This window comes from Strongyloides ratti (genome assembly GCF_001040885.1).
Source record: "Strongyloides ratti genome assembly S_ratti_ED321, chromosome : 2".
In the NCBI taxonomy this organism is placed as follows: Eukaryota; Metazoa; Nematoda; class Chromadorea; order Rhabditida; family Strongyloididae; genus Strongyloides; species Strongyloides ratti.
In genome coordinates this window covers 10587864-10607991 of record NC_037308.1, presented here as the reverse complement: position 1 = coordinate 10607991, position 20128 = coordinate 10587864, and the positions used below count along the sequence as shown (strand labels likewise).

General features: G+C 23.5%; 7 protein-coding genes across 7 annotated transcripts; 5 read left to right on the top strand and 2 right to left on the bottom strand.

Annotated features, from left to right (window-relative positions):
* Window positions 1–49: 49 nt before the first annotated feature.
* Window positions 50–1462, bottom strand: SRAE_2000338200 (LIM domain-binding protein 2; the record flags this gene model as incomplete). The annotated part of the gene is made up of 1 exon (XM_024654568.1): window positions 50–1462. One exon carries the CDS (start codon window positions 1460–1462, stop codon window positions 50–52), a length of 1413 nt encoding a protein of 470 aa, XP_024507927.1.
* A 2372-nt stretch (window positions 1463–3834) lies between these two features.
* On the top strand, window positions 3835–6749 carry SRAE_2000338100 (Coatomer subunit beta; the record flags this gene model as incomplete). Its single annotated transcript, XM_024654567.1, has 2 exons — window positions 3835–3928; window positions 3973–6749. 2 exons carry the CDS (start codon window positions 3835–3837, stop codon window positions 6747–6749), a joined length of 2871 nt encoding a protein of 956 aa, XP_024507926.1.
* A 780-nt stretch (window positions 6750–7529) lies between these two features.
* SRAE_2000338000 (Hypothetical protein) lies at window positions 7530–7994 on the top strand (the record flags this gene model as incomplete). Its single annotated transcript, XM_024654566.1, has 1 exon — window positions 7530–7994. One exon carries the CDS (start codon window positions 7530–7532, stop codon window positions 7992–7994), a length of 465 nt encoding a protein of 154 aa, XP_024507925.1.
* A 1673-nt stretch (window positions 7995–9667) lies between these two features.
* Window positions 9668–13210, top strand: SRAE_2000337900 (Leucine-rich repeat-containing protein; the record flags this gene model as incomplete). The annotated part of the gene is made up of 2 exons (XM_024654565.1): window positions 9668–10082; window positions 10125–13210. The coding sequence occupies 2 exons, from the start codon at window positions 9668–9670 to the stop codon at window positions 13208–13210; spliced, it is 3501 nt and encodes a 1166-aa protein (XP_024507924.1).
* A 25-nt stretch (window positions 13211–13235) lies between these two features.
* On the bottom strand, window positions 13236–13647 carry SRAE_2000337800 (Hypothetical protein; the record flags this gene model as incomplete). The annotated part of the gene is made up of 2 exons (XM_024654564.1): window positions 13236–13474; window positions 13536–13647. The coding sequence occupies 2 exons, from the start codon at window positions 13645–13647 to the stop codon at window positions 13236–13238; spliced, it is 351 nt and encodes a 116-aa protein (XP_024507923.1).
* A 2549-nt stretch (window positions 13648–16196) lies between these two features.
* SRAE_2000337700 (PR domain zinc finger protein 14) lies at window positions 16197–17595 on the top strand (the record flags this gene model as incomplete). The annotated part of the gene is made up of 3 exons (XM_024654563.1): window positions 16197–16512; window positions 16568–17379; window positions 17422–17595. The coding sequence occupies 3 exons, from the start codon at window positions 16197–16199 to the stop codon at window positions 17593–17595; spliced, it is 1302 nt and encodes a 433-aa protein (XP_024507922.1).
* Window positions 17596–18233: 638 nt separating this feature from the next.
* On the top strand, window positions 18234–18756 carry SRAE_2000337600 (Domain of unknown function DUF4440 domain-containing protein; the record flags this gene model as incomplete). The annotated part of the gene is made up of 2 exons (XM_024654561.1): window positions 18234–18345; window positions 18392–18756. 2 exons carry the CDS (start codon window positions 18234–18236, stop codon window positions 18754–18756), a joined length of 477 nt encoding a protein of 158 aa, XP_024507921.1.
* Between the last annotated feature and the right edge of the window lie 1372 nt (window positions 18757–20128).

Below are 20128 nucleotides of genomic sequence, written 5' to 3'. Positions count from 1 at the left end.
ACTTATTCCTACGGCAACATTTTGTCTTAAGTTAGTAGTAATAATATCTCTAATTAAATAAATTTTGTTGTTGTGATTGTGGTGATCCAGATGGTTGCTGATTAGGCATACCTTGAAAATTCGGTTGCATCATAGGTTGATTTGAAATAGGTTGTTGCTGGTGTGATGGGTCATTTATACTTATAGGATTATTTTCTACACGAGATATTTTTCTTTCATCCCCTGAACCATAATCTCCTCCCATAACTGTTGGCTCACCAACAACCATCAAATCATTATAAGGTGCTTGTGGTATTTGTGAACCATTTGGAGTTGTGGCAGGTATTAAATTATTATTTATCTGAGCATTTTTTACACTATTAGAACTTCCATCTGCTTTTTTTTTACTAGCAGATTCTGAAGAATCTGTAACTGCTGTTCCTGAATTTGTTGCAGCAGCATTCCTTTTATTCCTTTTTCTTGTTTTTTTAGGTGGCGGCACTGACTCTTCAGGTCTCATTCCCATTACCATATGTGGTGGAAGAGCACCAGGTCCATATGGTCCAGGCATTCCTACTCTTTGTTGTGCTATTCGTTGCTCCTGTATTCTTTGATTCTGCTGCGTCTTCAAATGATATTGCATTACAGCATGTCCAACACATTCTTTTGGTTGAATTCCTTGTGTTTTATGAATAGAAAATAATATTTGCATCGGTTCTAATATACTTGCCATTTTTATGGTATTTAAAGCATGTTGATTTAAACCAAGATGAGCAAATCCTAATTTTAGTTTATCTAATATCATATTATCATTTTTTTGATTTTGATCTTTCCAATTAAAATATAAACAATGTTTTAATTCTAATGTCCAATTCCTAATTCTATATCCTGACATATCTAAAGAAAATTCCATAAGAAATCTTATGTCAGTCTGTACATCGAGCATTGCGGGTCTTTCATGTTTTGTGTGTAAAAGTGCATTATCACAATCTAAAAATATTAATGGATAGTTATTTGAAATTCCTTCTCTACAAGGCATTCTTGGAGCTATATACATTTCACGTATTCCACCTTCAAATAATGCCTTAAAAAATTTTGGTATAATTGCTCTCCCAAAAATATATTTTTGTGGAGGTAAATTTTCATCATACAAATGGAGTTGAATTTTTGCCATATCATCAAAAAATTCAAATGCAAAAGCATTCCACCATGCACCCCAGTCTTGTTCAGGAATATTAGCTGTATGAAAAAAGCATAAACGACGATTCATATCATATATTTTACTTTCTAAATTTATTTGTTGTCCCATTTGATGTTGTGGTCCCATACCACTAGGAGGTTGCCCATGAATTGGCATTTGCCCCTGCATTCCATAATTTGAATGTTGAAGTGGTGGTGTTCCTGTATTAGAAGGAATAGTATTCATCATCATTCCATTTGGCGGCATTTGTGAAGGTCCCATTTGATAGGCGCCTCTCTGCATCAGTCTACAATAACATAAAATACATATAATAGTTTAATTTTAGTATTAATTACATTTTATTATAATATTAAAAACGAAATATTAAAAATAATATATTAAATTTAAAATAATAAAAAAAAAATAATAATAAATAAAATATATAGTTGTCAATTAATTGTGACAACTTATATCCATTAGCTGATCCTTTAATTATACTTGTGAATATAAAATTTCAATGACTTTCTCAATCATATTATTATTATTATTATTATTGTAATATGAAAAGACGATGTCGACAGACATACAAACAAAATAACCTTTGCCAATATTATACAAAATCTTATTTTCTCTCCTTAGAAAAATGTATGTGAATGGAGAAGATAGTTTTAAAGAACATAACATATTTCTCTCTCTCTTTTTCAATATATCAATATATTACAAGGACGGCAGTTGATGAAGTCGTTTACGGCTTTTTAGTTAAAATATAATATATCTTGAAATGGTTGCCGCGCCACAAAGATACAGCGACCATTAAAACGACACTAGTAACTAGGCATATACAAGTACAAAAACTCTTTCTGGAATGCAGTATACATAATATTTCTGTACTAAAGTGAAGAAAGTATAAAAAAGAACACGACAACCATTATATATTTTGTATGGAGAGGAGAAAGGAAGAGGTTGATGGTGTTGTTTGTGATAGTAGAGATGATGGTTATAAAATATAGACGCCTTTGCCAGGTCGCATATATTTTGAAAAATTATATATATTTGCGTCAATGTTCGACTTTCTCTTCATCTCATCCTATTTATATAAAAATATTATATATACAACTTACAACTATAGGCCTCCCTTTTTGTTTTAAAAAATTGTATAAATGGTCGTCAACCTTAGATCTCAATAATTTTATAATTTAAAAATTCTACTGGGAGTTATTTGTATATATATATATGTATATATATATATATATATCTCTTTAAATATATAATATAAAAATAAATAATAATAATAAAAGATCACAAATATAAAATATTTGAACAATATAAGTATTTTCATTGTTAATTTTCTGGAAAAAAAAAGTATAATTTTGAATAGAAAATAGTTATGGTATGTATAATTGACATGCTATATCCTAAGTCAAACATAACGGAATTACTTATCATTATATATTCTGTTAATTACAGAAAAAAAGATAGCAAGACATATTTAAACTGACTGAATATGTAACTCCTGAGATATAGTGGATAAAATTTGTAAAATGATAAGAAAAAAAAAACATATAATCCTGAAAGCCTACTTATCACAACTATATAACGTTATATTTTATATAGGCCTATTACCATAACTAGTTAGAGATATATTTATGTTAAAAGTAAACAAAATTTTTATGTTTTTAGCTTTAAAATAAAAATTGTAATAGCATGATGCCAGAAGAAATTTTTCTATGTATCAAATATTATTAATAACGGTAAGAATTATGAAGAATATAAAAAGGAGAGGAGAATGTTCTAAAAAAAAATTTAATATACAGATGGTAAAGTTGTGGTGATCGAAAATAATTATATTCATGAGCAAGCAAACATTGTTGATTAAAAAGTCAGAAGTTGGTAGTATAAAAAATAGGAGGTATTTAGTAGTATCATTTTTAATATATGATCTGAACGAAAAAACTTGTTCAGTTTAGGACTATAGCTATAAAAGAAAAGGGATTGTAAATTATAAATATTATCATAAAATATATTATATAATAAATAAGTTATAAAATAACACTTTTTATTTTCTTTTCTCATCATTGATCATAAATTATTTTATTAAAAAAAACATTTAAAAAATCAGAAGAATAAAAATAATATAATGGTTGCTTTTAAATATTTTATTAAAAAATATAGTTTATCCATAAATAGATATCTTTACTAAAATTTTAAAATATTACATAATTTTTGATACATTAAAAGGCAAATTTAATATTATTTGATTATCATTAAAATTATTTTAAAATAAAATTTTTATAAAAAAAAAGATTAAATTTAATTATTTTATATTTAATAAAAGTAAATAAATATGCAAGTAAAAATAATATAAAAAAAAAAAATAATAAATATATATTTTATTAATATTTTTTTGTTTTGCCACAATAATCTATTAACAAAACTTTTGCAAAAATAAAATTTATAATTTTAAAAAATATAAGAAACCATATAAAATAGGCATACATTTTTATTTTTAATGTAAAGTGCCATGAATGTCAGAAGAAGCTTAAAAATTCGCGCAAACAATATCTTGGAAAGAAAATAAAATTGATTTGAATAGTGTATACATACGCCACGTAAACATTTCAAATTAACATTTATTTATAGTAATTTTAAATTATTATTTTAGATTTTTAGAAAAAATGACAGCTGAACAGCCTTGTTATGCATTGGTTCATGTTCCAAATGATTATGATCTGCCATCAGAGGGTAAACTGAAACAATTAATTGAAAAAGGTAATAGCCATTTATATATTTGAAAAATATTTTATCATTTATAGGCGATATTAAAACAAAAACTGATGCTTTAAAAAAACTTATATTTCTTATTCAAAATGGTGAAAAAATTGGAAATGGAATGATAATGCATGTCATTAGATTTTGCCTTCTTACAAATGATCATTACCTCAAAAAGCTTCTTTTAGTTTTTTGGGAAATTGTGCCAAAAACTGACAGTGATGGAAAATTATTACAAGAAATGATTCTTGTTTGTGATGCTTATAGAAAAGATCTTCAGCATCCAAATGAATTTGTCAGAGGTTCAACATTACGCTTTTTATGTAAATTAAAACAACCAGAATTGTTGGAACCTTTGATGCCTTCAATAAGACAATGTCTTGAACATAGACATAGTTATGTAAGAAGAAATGCTGTTTTAGCTATATTTATAATTTACAAAAACTTTGATTTTCTTATTCCTGATGCACCAGAAGTAATTGCAAACTTTTTGGAAACTGAACAAGATTCAAGTTGTAAAAGAAATGCTTTTATGATGCTTCTACATGTTGATCAACAAAAAGCTCTTGATTTTTTGGCAGATTGTATTGAACAAGTTAATTCATTCAATGAAATTCTTCAACTTATTATTGTTGAATTAATTTACAAAGTTTGTCATAACAATCCTGGAGAGCGTTCTCGTTATATTCGTTGTGTTTATAATTTATTACAATCATCATCTCCAGCTGTTAGATATGAAGCTGCCGGAACATTAATTACTTTATCAACAGCTCCAGGTGCTGTAAAAGCTGCTGCAGGTGCCTATATAGATTTAATTATTAAAGAGAGTGATAATAATGTAAAGATTATTGTTCTTGATAAATTAATACAACTTCGTGAAAATCTTTCTGATGATAGAGTAATTCAAGAAATGGTTATGGATATACTTCGTGTACTATCTGCACCTGACAACGAAGTTAGAAGCAAAACATTATACCTTGCTTTAGATTTGGCTTCTTCAAGAAATGTTCATGAAATGGTTATGTTTTTAAAAAAAGAAATTGATAAGACAACAAATGATACTCAAGATGAAACACAGGAATATAGACAATTACTTGTTAGAACTCTTCATTCTGCTACTATTAAGTTTCCCAATGTTGCTACACAAATAATTCCAGTTCTTATGGCTTTTCTGTCTGATGTTACTGAAGGTGCTGCTGCTGATGTATTAGTATTTATTCGTGAAGCAGTTCAACGTCTTCCTGATTTAAGACAATCTATTATTAATCATTTACTTGAAGTTTTTAGTGATATAAAAAATCCTTCAGTCTACCGTAGTGCTTTGTGGATTTTAGGAGAATATTGTCAAACATCAGAATCTTTAGTTCATTTATTAAAACTAGTTAAGAAATCTTTAGGTGATTTACCAATTGTTAATGAAGATGAAGATGAAACTGAATTAAAAGAAAATTGCAATGAAGAAAAAAGTGAAAGAAGAAAACAAAATAGTTCATTAATATCTGCCGATGGAACTTATGCTGCTCAGTCAGCATTCATCAATTCATCTGTTCCAACAGAACAGGATAATAAACCTGTATTAAGAAAGGCTTTAATTGATGGAGATTTCTTCCTTGCAGCTTCTCTAGCTAATACAATGACTAAGGTTGTTCTTAGATTTGCACAAGAAAATGAATCACAACCAGAACGAATTAATCGAGTAGCTGGTGAAGTTTTATTTATTTTTGCTTGCATTATTCATGCAGGAAAATCAAAACTTGTTAAACATAGTATTACAGAAGATGATCTTGATAGATTATCTGCTTCTATCAAAGTTATTAATAATCGTTGGCCAGATGCATTTAATATCTATCTTGGATGTTGCCGTGAGTCATTGGAGCTCATGTTGCAAGCTAAAGGTGACGTTGACAGACATGAAGAAGTTAAATTGCCAAAAAATAAAAAAGTTAATGAAGTAGAAGTAGATAAGACAATTGTTTTTACGCAATTAAATGCCGGATCTGCTGATGGTGATGCCGGAACTAATCTAATAGATTTATCTTTATCACAAGCTTTAGGTACAGCACCTAAAACCACGAAGTTTAACTTGGCTTCATCAAAACTTGGAAAAGTAATTCAACTTGCTGGTTTCTCAGATCCTGTTTATGCTGAAGCTTTTGTTAATGTTAATCAATATGTTATTGTACTTGATGTATTAGTTGTTAATAGAACTGGTGATACACTCCAAAATTTAACTTTAGAATTATCAACAGTTGGTGATCTCAAGTTAGTTGATAAACCGACACCTTTAAATCTTGGTCCACATGATTTTACTAACATTAAAGCAACTGTCAAAGTTACAAGTACAGAAAATGGAGTCATATTTTCAACTCTTTCTTATGACATAAGAAGTTCAACTTCTGATCGTAATTGTATCTATCTTCAAGATATTCATATTGATATTATGGATTACATCGAACCAGGTAATTTAACCGATACAGAATTTAGAAAAAAATGGGCAGAATTTGAATGGGAAAACAAAGTTGCTGTTCAAACACCAATTACTGATTTACGTGATTATTTGGCACATCTTGCTGCAAGTACAAATATGAAGTGCCTTACTACAGATGGAGCACTTGCTGGAGAATGTAATTTCTTGGCAGCAAATTTCTGTTGTCACTCTATCTTTGGTGAAAATGCCTTGGCAAATGTATCAATTGAAAAGACTGATGTAAATGTTCCAAATAGTCCAATTATTGGTCAAATTAAAATTAGGGCAAAAAGTCAAGGTATGGCATTATCAATGGGAGATAAGATGAATGCAGCACAAAAACAAAAATTCTAGTAAAATTAAATTAAAATATTTATTGTTTTCTACGGACATATTATATAGATTTAATATATTTTCCAATATCATTTTTAAAAGTTTTCTCAATTTTTTGTGTCAATGTTTCATTATTTATTTTTTCATTTAAATCACTATCAATTTTAAGGAGATTATTAATATAACTTTGTGTTGATTCAGATATATTTTGTCTTGAATTTATATACTCATTGTAAATCAACTGTGTTAGATTTGTTTTAAGATTACTTATTTCAATCGAAATTTTTGAATAGATGTTATTAAAAATGCTTCTAAGTATATCATAAGGTTTCTGATCAAAGTAATTATTTTCTTCCAATGTAGGAAATGTTGAAGAATATTGTCGTGTAATGACAATCAAAGTAAACATATAGAAAATAAATTTTAAAATTTGCATTTAAAATTTTATTGTTAGTAAATTTTTTTGTTGTAAATAACATGTTGTGTTTTATTATTACAAAGTTTTAATCTTCAATTATCAAGTATTATCCAAATTATCAATTGTTTTTGTCAATTTAAAATGTAAAAATAATTCAATAAATCTGATAACATTTGGAACCTGATTATATTTTATGTTAAATCAATCAGAAATATGAAATAATTTTCTTTCATTGGCAATCATTGCATTTTTTAAAGTAACATCAAACAAGAAAAAACAAGCTTATCAGGATATTATATAAGTTAAAAGACTTGATTATTTTTATAAAAAGTATAAAAGATGATATTATTTAATATCTTATATATTTATTATACCATATTAGAATGTATTGTCAAAAAAATTTCTACTATATAATTCTTGGTTTTATATTTTGCTGCAGTATTTTTGCACAATATGGACCACCAACTTATGGAGGATCTAGTTATGGATTACCTAACTCAAGACCATCTAGTTATGGATCATCTGGTAATGCATATTCAAATTATCAAGGATATTCTAAACCTGAAAATGTAAATGTTGTAAGAACACAAACTTTGACAACATACAATATGCCACAAAGTGCTTATCCACCTTCTAATTTTGGATACTCTGGATATAACAAATATAGTCCATATTATTCAAGATATTATCCAGGTCAAAGATTTAACAGTGGTCCATATAGTTCATATGGACATGGACACAATTCATATTTACCTAGTAGAGGACATCACGGAGCTGATCCTGCTGACAGAGCTGTTATGGGATTAGGATTACTTGCAAGTTCTTTAATCGGAAAAAAACACGCTTAAATATTTCATAATTTAATATAAAAATATTTATTATAAAAAATAAATTTTTTTTAAACTAATATTAGTTTTCCATAAAAAAACAAATAATATTCATAAAATTAAAAAAAAATATTTTTATCTTTTTCCAACATAACAATCAGTTATATTTTGTTCAAATGAAAAATATTATACAAAATAAAATTACCATAAACTATCATATAAAAAGTACAAATAGTTTTATTTTAAATCTATTATAATATACCATTTACTTTTACTATTCATATTACACAAATAAAAAACTCTCCTATTTATTTTGACGGGAATTAATAGTAAAAAAATTATTATATTCTTTTTTTTTATAAAATCATTGTTTTATATAAATAAATAAATAATTAAAAAAACACAGTAATTATTTGACAGTATAAAGAATTTTATTGACTTAATAAAAATACAAAAAAAAAACAATAGATAAACGCGAAACTTTTAAAAGATAACTAGGTGTTATAAAAAAGTCCAATTATTTTGACTTGATGTTGAACATACTTTTTTTAATGTCTCGATTATTTTATATATATTAATACCTAAGTTTTTTTAATTATTTTACTAGTATATTAATAAATTCTTTTACTTTTAATTTTTTATTTGCAAGTACTTTTTTTTTAAATGACAATAAAATATTATAAATAATTAAATTTGTTTTATAGTATAATGTCATTTTTTTTTAAATATAATATTTGGTAGGGTCATTTAAAAACGATAAAAAATTTTGCAAAAAATTGAAAGTTTAAAAAAAGGTATTTGATAATTGATAATAGATTTGATAACGAATGTTTGATTAAAAAATTTTTTTTTATATTTATCTTTACAAAAAAATATTTATAATGTCTATTTTTTAAAAAATATTTTTAATCAAAAATAACAGTTTTTTTTAGATTTTTGAGTAAAAAAAATATTATTAAGTTGCCTGGAAATAAAAAAGATGTCATAAATTTTTATAACAAGGATGAAATTTTTCATAAAGAAAAAATTTGCATAGGAGGTTATCAAATGAAGCTGGAGGTCTTATAAGATCAGTAAGCTTGAGATTCAGGAATTTACATCTAAACTAATGAAAAAATGTGGAGGAACAAGAATCTGTAAAGTACTTCTAAAAACATATTGAACAGTTACCTTGTTGAATTCATGTTGAATCTAAGAAATTAAGAAAAAAAATACTTTTAATATTTTTTAATATTTTCCTATTAAAATATGTATTAACTTTGTTTATAAAAAATTATATTAAATATTCATTTAATATAATTTTTAATTTGTTTTTTTTTTATATAAAAGTTTTATTTATTTATAAATTTACTAGAATTACATTTTTTTTCAACTAAATAAATTTGTTTCAATGTTTAATATTTATAATAAAACCCAATTGAATTGAGAAGTGATATAAAACACTATCATGTATGTCTGCACTATCATCAGCCGCTGTGATGAATAGTTATAATCCAACTCAGAATAATAATGATGAGAAGTTTTAACTGAGCGGTAAATTATTTTGCTTCAAATGAAATCTTAAACTACTAGTTAGGGTTTGTTTCCGGATATTAGAATTTTCATATATGGTACAATGATTAAATAAAGTTTTTTATTTTTATTACAATAATAAATATTTCTTATTAATATTACTTCATTATTTTCTTTTTATTATGCTTTCCACAGCAGAAAAAATATTTTCTGGAATTTCTAATTTGAAATCTAGATATTATAAATATTTGGAAAAACTTTGTATTTCAAATGGAATAGATATCTCACAATTAAAAAATGAAGGAAACAAACAAAATTGCCTTGAAATGTTTTTTGGTGGTTATAATGTTCTTGTAGGGTTAAAATATTTTTCAAATTTAAAAATACTTAAATTGGTGAATCAAGAAATTGTAAGTCTTCGTCCATTAAATGAGCTTTGTAATACATTAGAAGAATTTTGGTTAGTTGAGGGAATATTATGTGATTTAACAGGAATTGAAAGTTGTAAAAAATTAAAAAAATTATATTTATATGAAAACAAAATTGAGGATGGAAAATTAATTGGAACTTTAATTAATCTGGAAGTATTATGGATAGGTGACAATAACCTTAAAAGTTTTTCTTTTATAATAAATTTAGAAAATATTATAGAATTAAAAATAAATGGAATTCAATGTACAGATTCAAATTTATTAAGTATTGACATTTGGCCATCAAAAATAAAAGTTTTAGATATATCATGTAATAATTTACATTCTAGTCAGTCATTATTACTTCTTGGTAGATGTAAAGAATTAGAAAATATTTATATTGATTGGAATTTTGAGAATGAATCTTTATTAAAATGTTCTATGGAATTATTGGAATTTTTACTTTATCAATTTCCTTCTCTTAAAGCAATTAATGGAGAATATATAAATGAAAATCAAAAAATACTTATTAAAGAATCTGCTGAAAAAAAATTACACACAACTATGGCAACTGTAATACAACAAAATGATATTTTAATAAATGGATTAAATAATATTGAAAAAAATTTTATAAATATAAGAGAAAAACTTTGTTGTTATGTTTTAGGATTAAACAAAACAAGAACAAATACCTCAAAACGTGAGGGTCGAAGACATGTTGCCAATCGTTTATATGAACAGTGCTTATATAATTTACGAAATTTAAAAAAAATAAAAAATATGGCAATTGAATATGAATATTTATCATATATTTTTAGAAAATATTTTATTTATGTTAATAAACTTGAATCAACTGGAAAAAAAAAATTCTGCATGTTAAATGAATCAGAAGAAAAAATTTTAGATAACATGTTAACACATCATTTCACTTTATCAAAAAGTCATAAAGTAAAAATTTTATTTTCTTATAAAATTGGTTGTGATATGGAGTTAATAGAAGAGAAAGATATAGAAAATATTTATTGCTTAGGGTGTCCAATAAAATTAGGAAAATCAAATTTAACATGGAGTTTATCACTCATTCTTCAATTAATTGATAAAAAAGAATTAAGTAAAAGTGAAAATGCAGAAAATTTAGAAATATTTAAAAATCTTGCAAGAATGTTTGGAAATGAAGAAGTTAAAAAGAGTGAAATTATAATAGTACCATTTATGGAATATTTTAAGAAAAAAGAAGAAAAATATGAGAAAACATTTAATGAAAATGAATTTGATGACATAGATACTGAAGAAATTGTTCATTGGAGTGATTTAACTTTGAAAATTTTGACAATTTTAGAAATTAAAGTTATAGATGAATATTCTGTTAATATGATTAGGGATTATGATATATTTGAAAAAGAAGTAACAAGTCAAGTCAAAAAATTTCCAAATATTGGTATTGATATTTCTATAAACAAAAAAATTACAAATCAAGATGAAGCTGACCTATCTGAATTAATTAAAGAAGATAAAGATAAAAAAGAAGTTTCAAAAATTAAAAAAATGACAGATGCAATTAATCAAAAAATACATTGGATTGGGTGGAGCAAAGAAAAATATGTAAATTGTCAAAGAATATTTACTACAAGAAGTTTTATGAATTTATTGCTTAATTTTGGAAATAGAGCTTTATTCATTGATATGATTGATTTTCAATCAAATGTAACAATTCTTGATTTATCTTTTATGAAAATAACAAAATTGGATGATCTTCAGAAATTTAACAAATTAACATATCTGGATCTTTCTAAAAATAGTTTACATACAATAAAAAAATTAGATGATATAGAAACATTAAAATATCTTGATATTTCATATAATTTAATATCAAAAATTGAAGATTTACCAAAAAGTATAATGCATTTTAATGGAGCTGGAAATAATTTGTCACAAATTGAATTTTTAGAAAAACTTATTAATCTTGAATATGTTGATGTATCGAATAATAAACTGAATTCTTTAAAAGGATTAAATAATGCAATAAATTTAGTCTATCTGATAGCATCATATAATAATATAACTGATAAACGTGAATTAGATATATTTGAAAATTTTCAATTTATGAAATTTTTAGATTTGGTACATAATCCAATTTGCCTTATTGATGGATATAAAAAAAAAATTCTTATGTTAAATAAGAATATTGATTACCTGGATCGAGAATATATAGATAAAAATTATATTAAAAAAAATAGTAACACACAAAATGGAAAACTTTTAACAATTGAATTGATAGAAAATTTAGACAAAAATTGGAGTAACTGTGAATGTTTAAATTTAGAGAACAAAAATATTCAAACAATAGCATTAAATTTAGATACAATACAAAAAATGAATAAATTAAAAAAATTAATTTTATCCAAAAATAAATTGACTTCAATTGGAGAGTTATTAAATTTAGAAAAATTAGTTGAATTAAATTTAAATGAAAATTTAATAACATCATTAGTATTGGTAAATACACAAACACCCATTTCAAATCTTTATTTACCTCATCTTGAAATTTTAAAATTATCCAAAAACATGATGACATCATCAACTTTAGGAAAGTTAAATTTAAAATACTTGAAAAATTTAAAAGAAATTGATCTAAGTGGTAATATTATAGATAGGATTGATTTTTCAATTTTTTCAAATTTACCTAATCTTGAAAAGTTATGTCTTCAAAATAATCAAATTAAGACTCTTGTTCGGCGTCTTCTACCAAAATTAAGTTATTTAAATTTATCATCAAATAAAATTAAAGAAATTGAACAAATTCAGGGACCTGAATTGGTACATTTAGATATATCAAATAACAAAATAATAACATGTTCATCACTTAAAGTTATATCAAAAATGAAAAAACTTAGTTATTTAGATTGTCGGGGAAATCCAGTAACAACTAGAAAAGTATACATTGATTTTATAAAAAGTCAAAGCAAATCATTACAAATTCTTGATACAATTGAAGTTAGTAGTTTATCAACAATATTAGGTCCAATAAAAACTGGAAAAAATTGTGCCATAATTGAGGATAACAAAAAAAAGGTAAAAGAATCATCACATCCAACAGAATATTTAGTAATAAAAAATAGACCTGAAAAAGAATATAGAGAAGATTTTTTCTTTTGGGAAGGTAATAATTTTAATTTAATAAAACCAAAATGGAAAGATTTGAAACCATTAAGAAGAGAAAGGAGAACAAATAATGATGATTACTTTTATGGTTTAGATGATAAAATCAATATAAATGAAGATATTCTTTCATTAAAAGGTACCAAAATTGGGTAAAAAAATAATAATATAAAGTAGTAATTTATTTTATTCTTTGAATGTATTTTGTACATTTCATAATTTTTTCATCACCACTAAAATTTACTGTATTACATAACATTTTCAATTGTTGTTCTTTTAAGGATGGTTTCATTGAAATTCCATAAAAAGCATTTCTACAAGCTTTTTGGCAAATTCCACTTGCATTAGGAACATTCTCACAACAAACTTCACCATGAATAAATAAATATTTTCTTGGTAATTTAAAATATTTATGAAATTCTGTATAATTAAAAAAGAAATCAAATTATATGTAAAAAAAATTTTTTGGCAAAAAACTTACTTGAATCTAGACATCTTCCATATATATTATAACTATCATTACTCAATTTATCACATGTACTTATTTGATATCTATTCTCCAAGTCATTAATTATTTGCCCTCTACAAGCCATTGGTACATTGCATTCCACCACAATCAATTTCAACATAATTATCTCCTCTTCTGTAAATTTTTGATCACCAAAACACCATAATATTGAATATAATTGAATAGAAAAAAATAAAACTACAAAATTATACATATCAATGAATGATTAAATATATTTCTAGAATCAAATTTATTAAAAAAAAAGAAGATATAATCTTATATTAATTAATAAAATTTCTCTTTAAAATATATAGTATCCATAAAATAGGAATATTCAAAATATAATTGATCAATAAAATAATAACATTTATTTTTATTTATCATTATAGACATAATAATGGAAACATTTTATCCTTCTTAACATTTTATTATAATAAAATTCACACAGGAGGAAAAGTCTCTCAAATAACTATAAAAAAAAGATCATTTAAATTTATGAGGATATTAATTTTAAAACTTAATTAAAGTTTTGAATATTTTTAATTGTTCTATTAAATAAGATTGAATATACTAATATAAAATTATTTTATATAAAAGAATCTATATACATTGTAATTCTTAAACATTATTTAATATTTTTAGAATCAGATAATATTAATAAATTTTTTTAATATAATATTCTTTTAATATTTTATAATCTTTTTTATTTATTCTTTTTTTTTATAAAAAGTTAATAATTTTAGTATTTAAAAATAAAGAATATAAAAAACATTTTAACGTTTATTAAGTCAATTATACATAATTACATTTTATAATGAAAGTGAAATGTTTGTTGCTGTGCAATAGATTACTTTATGAATTTCAAGTCGTTTAACATTTCTAAATGAAACTTTACAGTATGAACATTGAAATTTGTTACTTCTTAATGAATGATATTTTTTAATATGTTTTTTTAATAATTCTTGATCATTTGAAGAGAAACGACAATTATATGGACAATTATAATCAGCCAATGGTTTTGGTCCAAATAATATAACAAAATTTTCTTTATTTTCTAAAGATTTTTTTTCATTTTTTGGTTCCAAAACATCTATAATATAATAATTTTTTTATATAAAATATAATTAAAAAAAAACTACCTTTCGTATTGGTATTTTTTTGAAGTAAATTAAAATTAAAAAATTTCTTTGTTTTTAATAATTTCTTACACCAAAAAAAAATCATATTTAATAAAAATAGTTTACACAATCGATTTTTATGTAACATTTTTACCTGATTTTAAAGTTATTTATAAAATTTTTATTTATTCTTCACCACTAACTAATGTTATAAAAAGTTTTTGATAATTTTCAAGGTTGTTATAGTATATAAGTAATAGTGTAAAAAGTAAAAAACTTAGTTGCATCGCTTTAACATTTATAAAATTTTTAGATTATAGCTTTTAAATATAAATATTGTGATTATTAAATTAAAAATTTGATAATTAATTAAAAATATTATCAGACTTTTAGTTAAAAATTATCATAAATATTTGAAGATTGTAAATTGAAAACAATAGGTTTTGAATAATAATTATGAAAAATAAAATTATTTTTGTAAAAGAAGAAATAGAAGTATTATAAAGAGTTGACTGTTAATGAAATTTATATGATAAAAATGATTATCCAATTGACAACTTATAGTAATATTCTTTTGCTTTTGTATTACATAAGTGAAAAGAATTGTAATTATCTAATAAAAATGATAACTTCCTAATAAACATATGTCTGAACATCTGAAAAGAAGAAGTCTTTATAAATATTGTTTCTATTTTGGGAGAGGATTATCATATAATTATCACGGTATTACAATATGTTGAAATAAAGAAAGGCATAAATTGACCTGTGTATTTGATTCTGTAATTGGATAACAGTAATCTTAGAGTTCAATTTTGTTAATACAATCTAAAATTGGATACATATTTTTGCAGTAAATTTACTTGTATATAAAGATTAACTTTTAATTTTACGTAATAGTTTTATTATATTTTCTATTTATAAAATTAACATTTGTTTTGAGTGAATCATTTACATTAGATAATGACTCTTTATTATTCTCCTCTTCCTAGTATTTTCTTTTTATATGGATATAGATGCATATAAATATATATATATATACACTTTATATATAAATACTCTTTTATTTTTCTAAGCCTGATATGTTGATTCCATTAACGGCACTATCTTATTATTTTTTTCATTAACTTTTATCATTTATTCATTTACATCCATAGTCATTTATGAAGATTAATCTTTTGGGTTTGTATCTATTCACTATTCGGCTGTCTCTACGCCTTCAATTATATGTATATATATATAAAAATATATATATATATCTACCGTAGTACCTAACAATGTGGACCTCTTGAGTTGTCTTTTAACACTGTCGTGATATTTACTCTTTATGGCCTATTCATTCCACAATTCTATTCTAATATCCGGCTGTCAAGTATGCTCATGCCCCTATTTGCTTCAAGTGCCTTAGACAAGTCTTTTTGTTATTAACCGTTAGTACACATTTGATTTATTTTAAAAATTGAAGCACCTATTCTGGTGATATATTTTGATATTATTACAATTTATTAACTACTTTTAGATGCAATCAAATGATAGATCTTTATTTCCTGCTTCAGTTGGAGCTCCAAATCCATGTTCACAGATACCATCTTTTTCTAATCATTTTCTAATGGGAAATCACAAAACTAATTATCTTAATATTCTTTCAAATGGAAATTCATTTATGGGTTCTCAGATGGCAATGAATTGTATTTTTCAGACACATGCAGCATTACTATTAAAAGTAATGGGTGAACAAGTAAAAAAAAATGGTTATTATAATAAAAATCATTTAATATTTGGTAGTGATTTATCAGTTAAAAGTTTATCACCAAAAAAATGTGAAATATCTGATGGTAAGGAAAAAAAAGTTAATATTTATTTTTTTTTTAATTAAAAAACTTTTTTTAGAAAAATTATTAAATGATATTTTGTCTGATCAAATTCATTGTCAGGGAATTGCTGTTTTAAGATTGTCAGATGCTAATAAATTAAGTGTAATATCTGTTTCAGTAAATGGATTTAAGCACGGAGATATATTAGAATTACCATTTCAATGGAAATCATTATGTGTTAAGTCAAATAATCCAGATGAGGCTAATTTAGATGGAGAGTGTAACAGAGTTCTTAAAGATATTAATTTTTTTGAAGAAATTGTTTTATTTTATTCAGAAAATAAGGATAGTAATAATTTAGAAGATAAAAATTATATAATAAATGAAATTAATACAAATATTGAAATTGATAGTGAAAATGAATTTAAAAAAAAATTTATTAAAAATAAAAAAAGTCATAATTTAACTGATATAATTGATTTAAATGAAACAAAAATTGATGGATCAAAAAAAGAAACAACTGATAGTGGATATCAATGTGAAAGATGCGGTAAAATGTTTACATATTCATATTATCGTGATAAACATTTAAAATATACAAGATGTGTTGATAATGGTGATAGAAAATTTCCATGTCCATTATGTACAAGATCTTTTGAAAAAAGAGATAGACTTAGAATACATATTTTACATGTTCATCAAAATCATAGGCCACATGCATGTAATATTTGTGGAAAAAGTTTTTCCCAAAGTTCTAGTCTTAATAAACATCTTAGAGTTCATTCTGGGGAACGTCCCTACAAATGCCCATATTGTACAAAAAGTTTTACTGCTTCAAGTATTTTAAGAACCCATATACGACAACATAGTGGTGAAAAACCATTTAAAGTAAGTTTTAATATAGAAAAAAAATATTTTATAATATTATAGTGTACATTTTGTGGTAAATGTTTTGCTTCACATGCTGCAATTGGTTCACATCAAGCTAGAAGTCATTTAAATCAAGATGATTCAAATGTTCATAAATGTACAAAATGTAATAAGTGTTTTGATAATATTTCTCACTTAAATTATCATTTACAATGCTCTCATAATATTATTTAATTTTTAATTTAAATTAATATTAGTCTTATTATTAATAAATTGACAAATTAAATACAATAATTAAATAACAATAATTAAGTTGATTTTTATTATTTAAAACAATTTGTCAAAATAATTTTTTACAGTAATCTATTTAAAAAGAAGGCGTTTTAAATATTTTTTTGTTTTTTTTAAGTCTTTTATAATATATGTATATATTCATCCGTATATTTAAAATGATTTTCTGTTTATACATATATTATATAAATATATTTTTTTATAAATAAAAGAAAATTAAAATTAAAAAAAAAGATGGTAAGTGAATGAATGTATATGATATATATATATATATATAAGAATGCTACCAATGATTCTTACTCTTAAAATAGTAAAGTACTCTTTTCAATGTGAAGAATGTTATTCAGATTAGTTTGTATAAAATATATATATAAATTCAATAGTATGTCAATTGCAGAATTTCATTTTATTTTGGCACTAAAAAGATATTTTAAAAATCTATTACCTCATAACATAGAAAATTTGTAGTAATATTATCATAAGATAAGGGTATATGTATATATAAATATGAAAATAATATTATTATGACATTCTTTGAAAAATATATTATCACTATTTTCTTCTCACAATATTTTAAAAATATGATGAATAATGAGAAAAGTAAAACACCAAGTCCACAGAATCATTCTCCAGAACAAAGTTTATTCAAACATATTCCTATGAATTCAAAAGTCATTGAAAATATGAATATGTGTAGGTTTAAGAAATACATTAATTTTTAATTAAATACATTTTATAGCACTTTTTCAGGATATTAAAAAACGACAAATGTTGTTTATGAAATATTTTAATGCTGGTGATGCTCAGAAAGCTGCAGAAATATACTCACCAGAAGGTTATTTTATGCCTAATCTTGAGAAACCATTACGTGGAAGAACTGGAATTGAGGAATACTTTAAAAGAGATATGATTGATGGAGCATACAAAGTAACAATTATAACAGAAGAAGTAAATGGATCTGGAGATTGGGCTTTTGAAAGAGGAAGTTATTATTTGAGTGGTAAAAAAACTGAATGTGGTGTTTATCTTCAGGTATGGAAAAAAAGTTGTGGAGAATGGTTTATTTACAATGACTGTTTTACTGTTCTTAAGCATAATACCTAAATATGAAAAAATATATATATATATTCTTTCTCTACATTTTATAGCATAAAATCTTTCTTACTTTTTATTTTGAAGAACCACATTTTTATTGAATTCTGTGCAAAAAAAAATTTACTATATAATTTGTGAAAAAAAAACAATATTATTGAAATTTTTTTTTATTTTTATAATTTTTCAAGTGTAAGCTTCAGACTCAATACCAAAAAGTGACAATTGTGAATTACTTTTAAATTTACAAATCACTGAGTCTCAAGTCTACTGGTTTTGTTTGACCTACAACTATCTGAAAAAGATAATTCTTCCTGAGTCAATTTTTTTTATGATATCTATTAAAAAAGTTTCTATTACACGATGCGGCATATTAATCAGAAAGCATTCATTTGTCTTCTTGAAGATTTATCTAAAATCCACATATATAATATAATCTTGAAATAAACAATAAAATAGTTGATTAAAAATATTTTTTATCTTTATACTTTTATGTAAAAATAACTAAAAATGCATAGTAAAATAGTTTACAAAGAATATCTTTTATTACAAAAATGAATTTTTTTTTATTTTTATTTCTAAATTTAGAAACTATAGGATTGCTAATTTTCAAGAATTTTTTTAAAGTAATTCATAGATTATATGTAAATATGAATCTTAAATTAGAACTTTAATCTCCTTATTTCAAAGAAGTTATCAACATTTTTTTAAAACTAAATTAAATTTTTTGTTATTAAAATTATGAAAAATATGTAAATTTTTTACTTTATTTGCATTTTTATGACTGATTTCAAAATTAGCAATCATTTCTGAATATTTAGCATGTTGTATTTTAAACTCTTTTCTAAATTTTTTAAAAAATTTCTCATCAATGTCTTAATTTTGATAAAGGTTATTAACATTTTTTTAAATATAATTCATATTTGAAGATTCATGTTAGTGTCCAATTTTCAAATACAATCTTTTTTTAATTTATTTTCATTTCTTATCATTATTATTTTTCAGTTGATTTAAACTTTTCTTTATCAATTAAATTTTTTGATATCAGATACCTTTTTTTATAATTATAGATTAACTTGATTATCTATATAACAGTTTTAATCTAAGCATCACTAGTTGCAGACAAACTTTTTTTTTTAACATATGCTATAATATTGTACATTATAATTTAGAAGAGATTTAATATTGTGCAAATTTTTTACAATAATGCTTTGAAAGATTTTATCTTTCTTATCACAGTCATCTTTAATACACAAAATAACATTGAAATGAAAAGTATTTAAAAATATTTTTTCTTTAATCTTTCAAAATTATTTCTTTAGTTACAAGTAAACTTTAAAATATAACATAAAAAAATATTTGAGAAGAATAATTAGTTGGTTTA